We start from the raw sequence: 15,859 nt of genomic DNA on the forward strand, positions 1-15,859 counted from the left end.
TCAGTCAGAGGTTAGTGAAAACAAAGGTGTCATTCTTCTCCCACCCAAGTGCATGGACCCCCTGAATTTGATCCCAAATCCCAAGTTAAGAAGCCTCCGGCCTATTCTAGGCTTTTCCTTGACCCTTAATGAGGGAGAGCCACATCCCAAAGCCCAACAAGGCAAGGGAAGATGCAGGACAATACTGTGCCTGTTCTGGGAAATTCACCCAAATCACCCTGGCTCCCTGGGCAGGGCCTGAACCTCTGCAGGTGCCATGGGCGGGCCAAGCCGCAGGTCAGGTACGGCTGGGCCTGAGGGAAGAAGAGCAGCTGGGGGGTGCCGATCACCTTCATGGCCTCTTCAAGTTGGAAGAGACCATTCCTACCTCCTGAAGGAGAGAGGCCGGGCAGATCCATCGGGGCTGGGCCTGGGGCCGGGGCTGGGACATGATGGATGGGGCATGCAAGTTTCTTGCTCTGCGAAATATCCCCCCAGTGATGATCCAGAAGAACCAAGGCTCTTTCCAAGCTGTGCTCATTAGACAACTGCTTCTGAAGAGGTTGCTTCTTTCCCCACTATGATTCACAGCCTTCGGTGTTGAGCAAGGGATGGTTGCCACACACCCTTGGGGTGGATGACTCTGGGCTCATTCTTGTCAGTTCCTGACCAAAGAAATGTCCTTTGAAGGCAGGGAGACCTGGCTGAGCAGCCAGGTGGAGGAGGCAGTTGGCTACCCTCTCCTTGCCCTTGGCAACTTGACAGTCCCCCCAGGCAGGCTCTCAGGATGCCAAAGCCTCCAAGATGGCCCGTTTTCTTTCCTGCATCAGGCACAACCCAGGAAAGCTCCACTGGCCATCTTGGGACCGAGGTTTCCAGGGAGACCTTGCCCCATCACTGATGGGGAAGGCGCCTTCTCCCTTCACCAAGCCCCATCCTAGACTCAGTCTGACCCCTGGGAGGCCAAGGAACATGGAGCTAGTAGGCCTGCTGGGCAATGACTGGAAGCAACACCGCTCCCAGCCCCCAGCCCCCACAATGTAGCATATGGCTTGGTTTCAAGTCCCAGTTCCACTGCTGTAATGTGGCGGCCATTCTCCCCCCGTAAAGGGCTATCTGGGCATTGGTCATGGTGTTTAGTGCTTTATAGATTTTGACCTCAACTTTTAACCCTACTATCATTAAGCCTGTATCAGAGAATCAAGTGGTTTAACCAAGCTTGTACATACATGAGAGCCACACGTGAGAGCTTGAACCCAAACTCAGGTGGGCCTAGCTCCAAATCCACATTCTGTCAGTTGCAACCGTGTTTTTTCCTCCTCCTCCTCCCCCTCCCCCTCCCCCCCCGCTTCTCTTCCTCCCCCTCCTCTTTCCAGCATGAGACGTTGGGCAAGTTACTGTGACCTCTGGACCCATTTCTTCATCAGCAAGAAGAGGACAAGAATGTCTACCTCCGGGGGTCACTGCGAGGGTTAAAGGAGGTAGTTATGCAAAGCACTGGCCAGTGGGCTTGACAACTGCTTGACAAGAAGGGTTTGACAAGAGCCAGGATCTTGGCAGATGACGGCTCTGCATGCTCCCAGAGAAGCGGGAGGCAGGGCGGTGTGCCCAGGTTCCTTCCAACCCCTGACCCAGCATGTAAAGGAAGAGGCTGCTACCTGTCTAATATCTACACTCCCTTTACTTGGCGTTGGAGTCCTGGAGTTTCCTCGGGGCACTTTCCAGTCCCGCTCGCAGTCAGGCGTGGATGTGACTGAGTTCTAGCTGTTGGGAAAATGGAGAAGTTATGGTGCAACTTCTGGGACATGCCCTTAAAACAGGCTTGCCCATCACTTTCTCTCCTCCCCTTTCCACTGGCTGGAATGCAGATGGGATGGCCGGGGCTGGGAAGGCCAGGGTGGACCAGGAAACCGCTGCCTTGCATGGAAGACGGCAGGGCAGGGAGAGAGGGGGTGGGAGTTGGAGAGAGGGGGAGAGAGTTGGAGCCCTGTGGGCCGCAGCCGGCTCATACTCACCCTGTGACTGTGTGACAGGGAACTTCACCTCTGCTGCTGTCTGGACTCTAGCTGGAGCCAACTCCTGGCTTTGGATGCCCAGAGTGAAGCGCTCAAGCCTGTGTGGAAATGGTAGCGTTCACCTGTGGTCCCCACCACTGCTATAGGAGCAGACAGTGCGAGGCAGAGTCCCAGGATGCCCCTCCCAGGGCTGCGCCTCTGGGCAGGGGGACGGACGAGGCCCTCTGTGCTCTCGGCTCTTCTACACGCACCATACTCACCTCTGAGACACACCCACTCAAGATCATTCCATTTTCTAAGGAATCTGGCGTCATGCCCCTACGCCAGCACCATAAGCACTTCTTACACTGTGGAGGCGCTATTTGGATTTTGTGGGCCAGCACACCACTGAGCACCATGGAGGCCACTGCTGAGAGCCACCGTGCTGGGGCACCTCCGGGTTCCTGTTCACAGCACAGCCACCCTGCACGCAGGCTGCGCCATGGCATGACCTTCTCGGGCTGCCCGCTGTCTGAGGGGCGCCTGAAGGTGAGATCACAAAACACAGAACACGATGTTTACCTGTGAGCATATGCTTGAGCTCATGAGGTTCATGGTGACTATGAAAACGCACGAGGAGGGCAGGTATCCCAGGGCCCACGGTGTAACCAATGGGCGCAACAGTGCCGTGAGCTGGCGCTGCGGCCATGAAGCTGCCTCCTGGAGCCATTTCGCCCCTCTGAATGGCGCTCGGGTTATTTTCAGACAAAGGAGCATCAATTGGAGGTTCTGCCTTTTCGAATGGATGGAATTACATTCCCAGCTTCTATTTACCAGAGTTTCCAGGAAAGAATCACTCTCAGGAGGGGCAGACAGGATCAGGACTCTCCACGGAATCAACTTCATGGCTTCTAAAGCAACTTCAGGAGGCACAGGAATGGGGAGACCTCTCATCTGGGTGGGTTCCCCCTTCCCAGCTCATGAGAGGGGCAGATGCCAGCAGGCAGGCCTTGAGCCTTGGCTGGTGGGACAGGACCAAAGTCAGCCACCAGCAATGTCTCCAAGACTGATCCCAGCACACAAGGCAGGCAAAGAATTTTCTCAACTCTTTTTATTAAGTTAGAAAATTGATAAAAGCAACACAACTTTTGGGGAAAGCACCATGGCACGTCCTTTGTGCTATGTGATAAGTGTGCTTTATCTCAATGAAGCAACCCCACGGGTCCAGGCGCCCTCCCTGCAGTCCCCGCGGCCAGGCTCCTGAGTGTGCCAGCAAAGCCGTCCCCTGGGTCCACAGCCAAGTGCCTTCAGGCAGCTGACCTGACACAGGCGGGGTCTGCTGGGTCTACAGGGTCCAAGGAGCCCCATGCAGCCAGTGCCCCACGGCGGGCGTGTCAGTGGGCAAACCCTGCCCAAAGGTCCCACCCCCAAGAGGCCTCCAGGACCCGCACCAAGGCATGGGGGACACTCGGGGCTGCTTAAGTAACTGGTATGTGCACAGCCCACTCCGCGGCCCTAATCTTGAGCCAGCCAAGCAGTGTTCACACTGCAGGTGCCTGGAAAGCCACAAGTTTGGACACCCTGCCCAGCCCCTATCAGGGCACCAACACCCCTCCCTCTCAAATGGCAGCTTGGGAGTGAGCGAGAGGCATTAGGATGGTCACTGACAGGCGCCAACCTCTCCATAGCCCAGGTGTCAGGGAGGTGCTGATGAGGGACCCCAGTGACTCAGGAGGTGACAGCAATGAACAAATGTTCAGCAGTTCTCTCGGGGCCATTCTTATCTTGGAGCTCAGGGAGCAAATGGGGGCCAAGACGCAAGAGGATGGTGAGGGTCCCGTCACTGTCCTCCACACTGAGATGGATGCGGCCCTGGTGGGATCTGCAAGGGACACCCTGGGGTACCTCTGCTGTCTCCAGCTCACAGCTGCTCCTGGTCTTGGAGGGCAGCGTGGTCTCCTGGGGAGAAGCCCCCAGTGCTGTTGGCAGGTGTGTGCCATGGGGGTCACTGCTGCCTCTCAGGGTGGGCTCTGAGGAGGGGAGGGGAGGGGTGACCCCCAGGGCACTCGGAGCCTTGAGTCTGCTGCAGGCCCAGCTCCACTGAGTGGCCACGAGCAACTGTGTCCCCACCGGGCCACAGCACTGAGCAAGGCCCTGAGTAGGTGGGCTGGGACTTACAGCTTTGTGGAAGGGGCCCACAAACCTTGGAGGTCTGGGTGTCCTTTGCTAATAAGGCCTCATGGATGTCACTGAGGCCCCCCTGCAGTTTCTGCACCTTAAAAAATCTGTCCTGGTCACCTTTCTGGTCTCAACCCCTGGGTACCTGGTTTCCCAGGCCCGGGACACCATCTATAGATGGCAGTAGAGCCCCAGCAGGGCAGGCCAGGAGGGAAAGGATGTGTGGCAGTGCCGCAGCCCCAAAGCCCACCCGGGGCTCCTCCCTGCCCCTGCCTGCGCGGCCCCAGTCCAGGACCTGCCAAACAGGTGATCTCAAGGCTCTGCAAGTGTCCTTCTCCCCGACGCCAGGGTCAGTCCTGGTGGCAGTCCATGCCCCTCTGGGAGGTATGTCTTCCCACAAACCACTGCAAAGCTGAAGAGGCCCCCGGGGGCACAGATGCAAGAGATGCTTCTCTTCTCTTGCCTAAAGCTCAGAACAGCCCAAGGCCGCTGCTCCCCAGAGCTGGCAGGGCCCCTTCCACCTCTCGGAGTGCTGGCCCAGGGCCGGCTTAGCTCCCGCTGTGGCAGACAAGCAAGGCCACACTGTGACACTGAAGGCCGCGGTCTGTGGAGGGAGGAGAGGAAGAGAAAATCAATCAGTGGCCACATTGTTCTGTTCTGACCTGATCTGGAACAAAATGACAATGACACAGCTGCCCATGAGGCTCGGGCATGAGAACGCCGGATCCACCATTCACCAGCAGCGCAGTCTGGTGATTCAGGCACCCCAGGCCTGCTTTCCCCACTGAGTGGCAGGTGACTCAGGTGTCCACTTGATTGGATTCGGGGATACCCAGACGCCCGGGGACACATTATGTATTCTCAGTGCTGGAAGGGAAACCCAGGCGGCTTGGTACTTGATTCGAATGGCCGGGCCGCCCCAGTGAGTCTGTGCTTCCAGAGGTGACCGGCGTGAGAGCCGTGGTTGCAGGTGAGCACCATCGGATGGGCGGGGGCCCTGGTGGAATAAAAAGCTAAGGAAATGGGAACTCAGGTTTCTTTCTTCTGGAGCTAGGTTGCTCTTTTCCTGCCATCGGGCATCAGAGCTCCAGGTTCTCTGGCCTCTGGGACTTGCTGCCCACCACCCCACCCCCACCCCAGGCTCTTGGTTCTTTGTCCTTGGGCTGAGGTCTGTCCCCAGCTCTCCTGGTTCTGCAGCTTGCAGCCTATCATGGGACTTCTCAGCCTCTATCACCAAGTGAGCCAGTTCCCCTAATAGAGTAAGTTCCCTCTCACATACCACTCCGAGGCCCTGAAAGGAAAAAGGTGAGCCCTCTCGCACAGGCGGGCACAGGCAGGCGGAGCGCTCTAGCAACCCCGCGTGTTCATCCACTCCACAAGGCAAGGAGCCTCAGCAAAGCAGTGATTAATGGTGACGCTGTCCGCGGTTTTTGGCTTTGGTTGTATTTAAGCTGTACGTGTTAGTTTTAGTTGTGTAAGAACAAGAACATAAGGGGCTTTCTAGTTGTATGCCTGTGTGTATTAAGTAACCTTAGTAACATTTCAATTAAACACTGAAGCCAGCACTGAGGCTCCACGGCTGTCCCCTTTAAGTGGGGTACACCTCTCCATCCCACACAGTGCTGGGCCGTCTGTTCTCTGAAGGCTGCTTTGCAGGAATTCTGCCCTCCCCACGTGCTCGAGTTGTTTCCAGATACAGAGGCTGGGTTCGGCGACTGAGAAGGCCCCCAAATCCCTTCAAGCTCCTCACAAGTGAGAAGCTGGGGTCACAGGGGCCCTAACCATCCTGAGATGCTCTAAGACTGCAAACCCGAACCTCTGGGGCCTGGCTGCCCGGTCTTGGCCCCATCCCAGCACGCCACATGCTGACATGTGGTCCCTTCAGGGCAAGGCCTCACTGCTACCTGGAACTAAACAGCCACGCTACCTACCTGGGGGTGTCCCCCAAGGCACCCTGAGTTGCTGAAAGGAATACAGATGACAGCTAGAGGCACAGGGGTTGGGGAGCCTCGGGGCCAGGCTCCTGTGTTCCCTCTCAGGCTGGGTCCCTTTAATTTTTGGCAGGTGCTCCCTGGGGCCTGGCCTCCTCAACTGTGAAATAGGCTAATCCTCCAGCTTGCAGAGTGGACAAGGGTCAGCGGCCGCCCTGCACTTCCTGTGTGCAGCAGGCCTTGGCCAACGTGTATCCTGAGGGTTGTTGGTGTAGGGCCTGCCCTGCTAGACTCAGCCTGCCCCATCAAGGGTGGGATGCTGCTCTATCCCCCAGCCTGGCACAGGAACGAATGACTGCTGATGCCTGGACGGATGGACTCCGTCCTGGGCACTTGCTTAGCCAGGCCCAACCCTCAAGGCTGGCAGAAATCCTCAGGCCTGTGCTTGGGATTTCCCATCTGTAGCAATTTCTTTTAAGACAGGAGAGAATGGACTGCACTGTCCCTCCTGCAGCAGTGACGGAGCCCACAGTGGATTAATGAGCTCGGCCTTTCCCAGAGCCAGGCCTGGAGCCCTGCCCTGCACCCCAGTGGCTAGGCCCCAGCAACACCCCTGAAGAGAAGACAAGCTGTCGGCATCCGGATGCCTGCCTTGCATTCGGCAGCACCCCCATGCTGGAGGCGGGTGGGAAAGAAGGGTTGGGAGTCTGCGCCTTAAAGGGCCTGGAGTACAGGGTGCCCAGTGGGAGAGAAAGAGAAGGAGAGAATGTTCACAGCAAGATCACCCTTAGTAGGTAAGCGGGGGCCTCCTGCAGCCGCTGGCTGCTATCCCCTAGGCTGTGGATCCAACCGCAACACTGGAGCAAGGGGCTGCCCTGGAGGTCGCTCAGGTTCCAGCTCAGCAATTCCCCGCCGCTTCTGGGCGGCTGCTGGCCAAGCCTGTGCTCTGTGCCAGGGGCGCAGACGTGAGGATGCCCGTGGCCAGCTCCCCAGAGGCGCCTGCAGGCAGGCGGCACACTCAGGGCTCCAGTCCTGCTCCAGCCCTGACTCACCATTCACGTGATGCCAACTGTCTCACCTCTCAGAGTCCTAGTGGGCGTCCCCCAACAGCAGGACCTACGACAAACAGCTCTGGAGAATGACAGGGAACTCGATGCAGACGCTCACACCTATGAAGAGCTCCAACAGGTGGCCAGAACAGGGGAAAAAAATGCTTGTGGACAAACAGGGGCCATGATCTGGGGTGCAGAGGCCACAGTGTGCAGGGGACCTCCTGGTGGCTTCTGAAGCTTATGTCAGAGTCTTACAGGATGGATGGAAAGGGGCCTCCAGGGACAGGGGCAGTTGGGCCCAGCTGGAGGCAGGAGACTCAGCCATGCTCGTGGGGACTAGCGAGAGCTGGACTTCTCACCAGCATCCTTGGCCTGATCCCCACTGCTGCCTGGGAGAGCAGGGTCAGGGAGGGAAATGTAGGGAGCGGGGTGGTCACAGAAGCCATCTCGGGCCCAGGCACTGCCAGACGACACTCTAGGTGGCCGATGCGCTGGTTGGGGCTGCAGGCAGCCAAACTCAGTGGGAAGTGCCATGGTCACCAGGGGCGCCCACTGCGGGGGAGGTGGCAGGAGTGCTTTGTTTCCACCCTTCCTGGCCCCGGTCTGCGGCTGCCTGAGTTGGGGGCTCTCCTCTGGCTCAGCCCTGACAGCTCCGCAGTGGCCGCCTGAGCAGCGAGAGCTCTGCTTGCAGCCACTGTAGCTCCATTTCCTGGTGACCCGGGGAAGGCCAGGCATGCCCGGGCATCAGCTTCTGGGCTGCAGGCCCTTCTATGGAGAGCCCAGCTCACTCCCTGCCTTTGAAGAGAACTCGGACACTGAGCTGTCCAGGCAGAAGCTGGACAGGAGGAGCTTTGCAGAGCATGGGAACAACCCAGGGTCATAGTGAGGGGACAGAAGCCACAGGACTGGGGCGGCCTCAGGCTGAGGAGGGGCTGCGCGGAGGGTCTCTGGATGGCCGCCAGGCCCATGAGAAGGAAGCAGCTGGAACGCAAGGCAGTGGCAGAAGCTTAAGAGCAACCCAGACTCAGCGCAGCAGCCGAGGAAGCACACAGCCCAGAACGCCTTGGGGACATGGCTCTGGGATGACAGGGTCTGGAAGTAGCTTCCCCATCAGATCTGGGACTAGCTCAGTCTTGTGTGTCCACTTCCTCATCCCTAAATGGAGCTGATGACAGCAATCCCATTACAGACTGAGGAGGACTCCAGTGGGCACAGGGCAAGTGCCTGCTGAGGAACAGCAGTCATGGGTGGACAGGCCTTTCAGAGGGAGGGGCTAAGCAGGGACATCTAGAGGCCCTTGCAGCCCACAGCACCCCAAAACCATCAGCATCTCCCTGTCCTCCATCGCTACCCCTTTTAAGCTGCTTCTGAAACTGGCAACCATTTGATCTCTATTCTAGTGCTATGAGTAATACAATTTCCACTCCCGTTGTCCAGATGGGGAAGCTGAGCCTCAGGGGAATCAAGTAGCCAGTCCAGGGTGAAGCAGCCAAAAAGTCACAACCAAGACACCATGCATGCTCCCCTTCCAGGGTCCCTGGGATCAGAGCAATTCCTGGGAGAGTACATGGTTCACCAGGTCCAGTTGACAGGGCAGGGCCAGGTAGGAGGGAGCCTCTGACCTGGAGGGTAGGCAGGGGGCAGCCTCTGGTCTGGAGGCTCAGACCAGAGATGGTCTTAGCTGCCTGAGGCCAGCAGCATGGGCCCCCTCACCCTGCCCAGCCCGGCTGGCCTGGGGTGGGAGGGGCCTCCATTTCCCACAGGTGACATTCCCCAGGTTTCTAAATGACCTAGAGGATAGCAAAAGGGAATTAATGAGGAAATGCCAGTATCCTCTTGGAATCTCACTCCTCAGGGAATCAAGAAATTTGGCAGTTCTGATTTTTCTCCAAAGAGAGCAGATTAAAAAAAAAAAGAAGAAGACCGGGCACGATGGCTCACACCTGTAATCCCAGCACTTTGGAAGGCCGAGGCGGGTGGATCACCTGAGGTCTGGAGTTTGAGACCAGCCTGGCCAACACGGTGAAACCCCATCTCTGCTACAAATACAAAAATTAGCTGGGCATAGTGGCAGGTGCCTGTAATCCCAGCTACTCAGGAGGCTGAGGAAGGAGAATCTCTTGAACCCAGGAGGCAGAGGTTGCAGTGAGCAGAGATCGCACCATTACACTCCAGCCTGGGGGAGAACGAGACTGTCTCAAAAAAAAAAAAAAAAAAAAAAGAAGAAGAAGGAGAAGGAGAAGAAGAAGAAGGAGAAGAAGAAGAAAGAAAGAAGGAAGAAGGAAGAAGGAGAAGGAGAAGGAGGAGAAGGAGAAGGAGGAGAAGGAGGAGGAGGAGAAGGAGGAGGAGGAGAAGGAGGAGGAGGAGAAGGAGGAGGAGGAGAAGGAGGAGGAGGAGGAGGAGGAGGAGGAGGAGGAGGAGGAGGAGGAGGAGGAGGAGGAGGAGGAGGAGGAGAAGGAGGAGGAGGAGAAGGAGGAGGAGGAGAAGGAGGAGGAGGAGAAGGAGGAGGAGGAGAAGGAGGAGGAGGAGAAGGAGGAGGAGGAGAAGGAGGAGGAGGAGAAGGAGGAGGAGGAGGAGGAGGAGGAGGAGGAGGAGGAGGAGGAGGAGGAGGAGGAGAAGGAGGAGGAGGAGAAGGAGGAGGAGGAGAAGGAGGAGGAGGAGAAGGAGGAGGAGGAGAAGGAGGAGGAGGAGAAGGAGGAGGAGGAGAAGGAGGAGGAGGAGAAGGAGGAGGAGGAGAAGGAGGAGGAGGAGAAGGAGGAGGAGGAGAAGGAGGAGGAGGAGAAGGAGAAGGAGGAGAAGGAGAAGGAGGAGAAGGAGAAGGAGGAGAAGGAGAAGGAGGAGAAGGAGAAGGAGGAGAAGGAGAAGGAGGAGAAGGAGAAGGAGGAGGAGGAGAAGGAGGAGGAGGAGGAGGAGGAGGAGGAGGAGGAGGAGGAGGAGGAGGAGGAGGAGGAGGAGGAGGAGGAGGAGGAGGAGAAGGAGGAGAAGGAGAAGGAGGAGAAGGAGAAGGAGGAGAAGGAGAAGGAGAAGGAGAAGGAGAAGGAGAAGGAGAAGGAGAAGGAGAAGGAGAAGGAGAAGGAGAAGGAGAAGGAGAAGGAGAAGGAGAAGGAGAAGGAGAAGGAGAAGGAGAAGGAGAAGAAGAAGAAGAAGAAGAAGAAGAAGAAGACAGAAAAGCTGTAAAAGAAAAAAGCGAGCCAGATGCGGTGGCACACGCCTGTAATCCCAGCTACTCAGGAGGCTGAGGAACGAGAATTCCTTGAACCTGGGAGGTGGAGGTTGCAGTGAGCCGAGATCGTACCCTGCACTCTAGCCTGGGTGACAGAGCGAGACTGTCTCAAAAAAAAAAAAAAAAGAAAAAAGAAAAGAGAAAAGAAAAAAGAAAAGCGGTGTTCCTATTCAGGCTGGCCTCTGTGAGCCCAAACACCCTGTGTTCACCAATTTGATGCTTATGCTTGGGCCCTCCTTGCCTGCCACCATGTCCCTTTAAGGGACTCGAAGGCTTGGCTGGGTCTGAGTTAGAGGCTGAGCCATCAGCTTCCATTGAGAAGCAATCCCAGCTAAGAATGACTGCCTTCACTGGGTAGAGCTTTCAGCATTTGTATCAGCAGCCGCTGGCTCACTGAGGAAATTAATATTTAGCTCGGGCCAGCTCCTGAAAGGGTTCCTATGACCTGAAGCTGAGCCCACACGTGGGGATCACTGCCACCACCCAGCGCTGCAGGATCGTGGGAAGTGGCTGGGCTCCCTCCGGCAGGACAGCTCATCTTCCACAGTCTCGTCCTGTGCTGGAGGCAGAGTGCACCCAGGGATCTTCTGCCCCTATCGCAGGGGTGAGGGGCCCAGGACAACATGAGCCGGGAGAATGGCCAAGGGCTAGTGGCACGCACCCTGGCCTTTCCCAGGCCCTAAACACAGAGGATGTGTTGGGCACAAAGCCCTTCTCTGGCATCTACCCCAGTACCCTGCCAGGCTGGCCGGGATACCCTCTCTCGTGGCAGGACCTCACGCCGATCCTGCCCCTATTTGCTGCGGGAAGACCCCGCCCCCAGCTCAGCTTCTCAGGAGATTAAACCAGCACCAGATGAGACACTCCTCCCGCCCGTTCCTTCCCTTCACTGCAGGGTCTGCAGGGCCTGGCTCAAATTGCTCCCAGTGTCTCTGTCCCACCATCACCTCCCACAGAGTGCCTTCCGTGTCACCTGTTTTCATAGCGATTCCACACAATGACAGTGTGGCAGCAACCCACAGACACTCGCTCTGCAGGAAGCCCTGCTCCAAGGCCCTCAAGGATGACCTCGCTTAAGCTAGACGCCTGCCGGCTTTGAGGAAGGACTTCTCCCCATCCCTTGCATGCTGGTGAGCACACAGCTGCCCCCAGGAGAAACAGGACTCAAACCAAGGCTGTCTGTTCCCACCATGCAGGCTTTGGTGTTTACAGTTAACAGTTTTTTGGAGGACTCTACCATTTAGACATGGATGTCATGCCTGGTTGGCGATCTTTTTTTTTTTTTTTTTTTTGAGATGGAGTCTCACTCTGTTGCCCAGGCTGGAGTGCAGCGGCATGATCTTGGCTCACTGCAGCCTCTGTCTCCCAGGTTCAAGTGATCCTCCTACCTCAGCCTCTCAAGTAGCTGGGATTACAGGTGTGCACCACCATGCCTGGCTCATTTTTTGTATTTTTAGTAGGGATGGGGTTTCACTTGTTAGCCAGGATGGTCTCGATCTCCTGACCTCGTGATCTGCCCACCTCGGCCTCTCAAAGTGCTGGGGTTACAGGCATGAGCCACTGCGCCTGGCCAGGACTGACTTTCACATTGCCCAGGCTGGTCTTGAATTGGGCTCAAGCCATCTGCCCACCTCAGCCCTCCTAAAGTGCTGGGATTATAGGCATGAGCCACCATGCCCGGGCCTGGTTGGCAATCTTCATACATATCATCACTCATCAGTGCCAGGAGAGTAACACTGTCCTGACTCTATGGGGAGGGGGCCATTCTCCTGGACTCTGCCTTAGTACATGTCTCTTCCCTTGGCTTATCTTAATCTGTATCTTTCCCCTATAATAAACTGTAACTGTGAGCATAACAGCCTTCAGCGACTTCTATAAGTCTTTCTGGCAAAATTGACCGAGGGTGGTTTGGGAGGCCCCCTTTGTTGCACCTGGTGTCAAAAGTAAGAGCAGGCTTGTGTGGAGACTGCACTCTCAGACTCTGCAGGTTGACCTGTGCTCCACACAGCACTGTCAAAAGGTCCCTGGGTGATTCTGAAGTATAGCCATGTCTGGGAACCACCATGTTGGTCTAACTACGGTTACTGTCCCCATTCTGCAGACTGGTTCAATAATTTGCTCCAGGTTAACTGCAAATAGAAGGCAGAGCCAGGATTTGACTCCAGAGCACACCAGCCACCTGCTGCCCACCCGGACTTCCCTGGAAGACACGGTGACCTTCACCCAGTGGGAAGAGGTGGGACTGCATTCCCCCATGACCTTTCCGGACCCAGAGTGGCCATGGGCTGCCAGGGACTTACCTGGCTGGGCTCAGCAGGTGCTCCTCACGCGGGCAGGTGCTTCCAGGTGCTGACAAAGGCCGTGGGGATAAGTGAGTAGGGCACCGTGGTGATGCAGTTCCATGTATCTGAAGTGGGGTCATAGCAGTCCAGAGTCTTACACCTCTGGGTCCCAAAGTAGCCCCCGACCACATAGAGCTTGTTGCCGGAAGCCAGGGCATGGCAGGACATGCGTTTGGCAGTCATGTCCCCAATCCGTGTCCACTGGTTGGTCTCACAGTCAAAGCGGTAGGCCGAGGCGGCTGTGAATTCCGTGTCACCTCCCATGATGAAGATCTGGCTGCCCAGGACGGCAGCGGCTGTGTACCGCCAAGGCTGGGGGCACTCGGCCTTGATCGTCCACCTGTTCTCCGAGGGGTCATAGCACTGGACCTTGGACACCATGTCCCGGTGGATGCTGGTTCCTCCGAAAACAAAGAGCTTCAGCTTGGCACTCACCACTGCAGCATTGCTGACGCCATCCCGCAAGGGGGCCACCATCATCCACTTGTTGGCCCCAGGGTCGTATTTCTCCACTTGTTTCAGGGAGACAGAAGGCGAGGCCGGGAAGACCCCTGCCAGGGACGTGTGTCCCCCCACTACATAGAGGCAGTTCTCCAGCTCAGCTGAGCCATGGCCAAAGCGGGCAATCAGCATGGGCGCCGCCTTGGACCATTCCTCATGTACGGTGTCATACACCCAGACATCCTTGGAGACCCCGTTCTCGGAGCCCCTGCCCCCCGTCACATAGACCTTGCAGCCGATCGCTGAGGCGCTGAACTCCTTCCGGGGGCTGGGCAGGTCGGCCTTGGGGATGATCTCCTTGGCCTTGTGGTCCACCTGGTAGATCTTGTCACACATGAAGGTCTGGCCCCCCAGGATGAGTAGCGTGTGGCCCGCCTTGCGTGGCCGGGCACAGGGGCTGGTGACCACGCCATCATTCTGCAGGATCCTGGTCTTGCAGCGCAGGGCCTCATCTATGATAAGCTTGGTGCGCTCGTCTGCCATGAGGAGGGCCTCGCTGGAGACGGCCTCCTGCAGGCAGTCGGACGGCAGCAAGGCCAGACGCACGCTGCGGAGGAGCTCGGGTAAGTGGACCTTCCGCGGCTCCAGGTCGTGCTTCACCCACTGGAGGATGGCCTCAAAGACCACCCGCTCGTCCTCGGTCTCCAGCTCATCACTGGAGATGAGGTCCAGCAGCGTGTCCTTGGACAGGCTGTTGAAGTCCTCGCTCTGCCTCACCGTCTCAAAGTGCACCAGGCACATGCGCCAGGAGAACTCGTACAGCCGGCGGCACTGGTGGGCGTCCGAGAGCAGCATCATGCCCAGGCAGTTGGAGGGGAAAAGGTTCTTCTCCAGGAACTCGGCGGCGGCGTCCCGCACGTCGTGGAACTGCAGCATGTCGCCTGCCTCCAGCAGTGACTCAGCGTTCTCCTCGTTGATGGCGATGCGTGAGGAGTAGGCAAAGTCCAGCAGCAGCTCCAGCACCTCCGGGTGCAGGTTGTCCTGGAAGTTGACAGTGTCATCCCGGCTCTCCCGCAGGCCATGGCTGAACATGGCCTCAAAATAGCGGCTAGAGGCGGCCAGCACGGCACGGTGACAGGGGAAGGCACGGTCGCCCGCCCAGAGCGTGACGTCGGTGAACATGCAGTGCTTGCGAAGCGTGTTGAGGTGGGCCAGCACACAGTCCGGGTGGGAGGCCTTGTGGAAGAGGGTGACGTTCATGGACCCCGTGCTGCTCCGCGACTTGCGGGTCTCATGGACACTGACCGACATGGTGCGCCAGCCTGTGGGGGAACAAGCCCACAGGTCAGAGGAGCCCCTCCTGCCCATCTGCCCTCTCAGGGCTCACTCTTCAGCACAAGCCCCCTTGTCCCCTCCCACCCACTCTCTGCTCACCTCTGCTAAACCAAGCCCCTCTCCCGCAACCACGTCGCCAAGGACAACACAGGCAAGAGTGGCTGGGTGTCCCCCTGCCTTGCAGAAACTGGTTTTGTTCTCAGGGTATGAGCCAGCTCTGGGACAAACATCTTTGGCCTGCAGATGAGCCACCCCCTAGGCAAGCTCCAGTTGAGGCTGCCTCCCATGGTTAAGAGAACATGCAAACGGTGTTCCTGACTCAGGCTGGTGTCCGGGCAGTGCTAAGTAACTGGTGCCTTTGACCACATTCCACTCTCATGACAGTCCTCTACAGAAGCTTCTCTTGTAAGTCCCATTTTAGAGCTAGGGAAGCCACAGCTCAGAGAGGCAAAGAAACTACCCAAACTGCCACAGCCAGGATTTTCACATGGGCTGTCCGGCTCTGGAGCCTGATCTCTGTTCAAGGTGACTAATCCCTGCAGGGTTTGCTGTGGACGCCAAAGCAGAGCCTCACGTACCCACTTCCCTGCTCCCAGCAGGCTCTCCCCTGGGCTGGGCTCCAAGCGGTACTGGCTAGACATCCCCCTTGCCTTGGAACAAGAGCCGCCATCAAGGCCCAAGTGCTCAATGGAGACATGTTCTCTGAATCCAGGTGTCTCCACAGGGCTCTTTACCTAGCTGGGGCAAGTGATGGCCTGGAGGTGGGGCCGCCAGTGACTCACCCTCGAGACCAAGGCAGAGGCCCAAGATGACAGCAGGACATGCCGAACCCTAACGGAAGTGATCCAGATTTGCCTCAGCAAAGCAGAGAAACATGAGGCCAGAGCCTCCCAGGTCCCCCAGCTGATACCAGGATCCTGGGCCAACGCAGCGCCTCCCCTGCCTCCCTTGCCTGCCCTTCTCCACCAGGCCTGGGGACCTGGCACTCAGAGTGATGGAGTGATGGCCAAGAAACAGGTTCACTGCTTGCTCGATCTAGGGGAATTCTAAAGCACTGTCATTAATGTCCAGTGAATGGCATGACCCGAGGCCCCAGTTCAGTACTTTGAACTCAAGGCTCAGCCAACAGGCGGCAAAACTCATATACCTAGAGAAAACATGGCCAACACCCTTGAGGCCATCTCGAAGACCACAGCTACCTGCCCCCCTGACCTGTGGAAGGAGACTGTATTCACCAAGTCTCCCGATCAGGAATTCACTGACCACCTTGTCAAGACCCTCACCAGAGTCTCCATGCAGAGGACCCACGCTCCAGCTGTGGCTACAACAGGGTTTTTATACAAGAAAAATAAAGTGAATTAAGCCTGAAAAAAAAAAAAAGAAA

At 57.3% G+C, this 15,859-nt stretch overlaps 1 protein-coding gene across 2 annotated transcripts in view; it reads right to left on the reverse strand.

Moving 5' to 3' along the window:
* Nucleotides 1-3,069: 3,069 nt before the first annotated feature.
* KLHL25 (kelch like family member 25) overlaps nt 3,070-15,859 on the reverse strand; it is a 39,096-nt gene continuing 26,306 nt past the window's right edge. For both annotated transcript variants that reach the window (XM_004056714.4, XM_063698808.1), the window contains exons 2-3: nt 12,658-14,462; nt 3,070-4,755 (exon numbers count right to left, since the gene is read on the reverse strand). In XM_004056714.4, the coding sequence (XP_004056762.1) occupies nt 12,682-14,451 (1,770 nt within the window). In that variant the 5' untranslated portion in view covers nt 14,452-14,462 and the 3' untranslated portion in view covers nt 3,070-4,755; nt 12,658-12,681. The remainder of the gene's footprint in view (nt 4,756-12,657; nt 14,463-15,859) is intronic.

Source organism: Gorilla gorilla, chromosome 16 (genome assembly GCF_029281585.2).
Source record: "Gorilla gorilla gorilla isolate KB3781 chromosome 16, NHGRI_mGorGor1-v2.1_pri, whole genome shotgun sequence".
Taxonomy (NCBI): domain Eukaryota; kingdom Metazoa; phylum Chordata; class Mammalia; order Primates; family Hominidae; genus Gorilla; species Gorilla gorilla.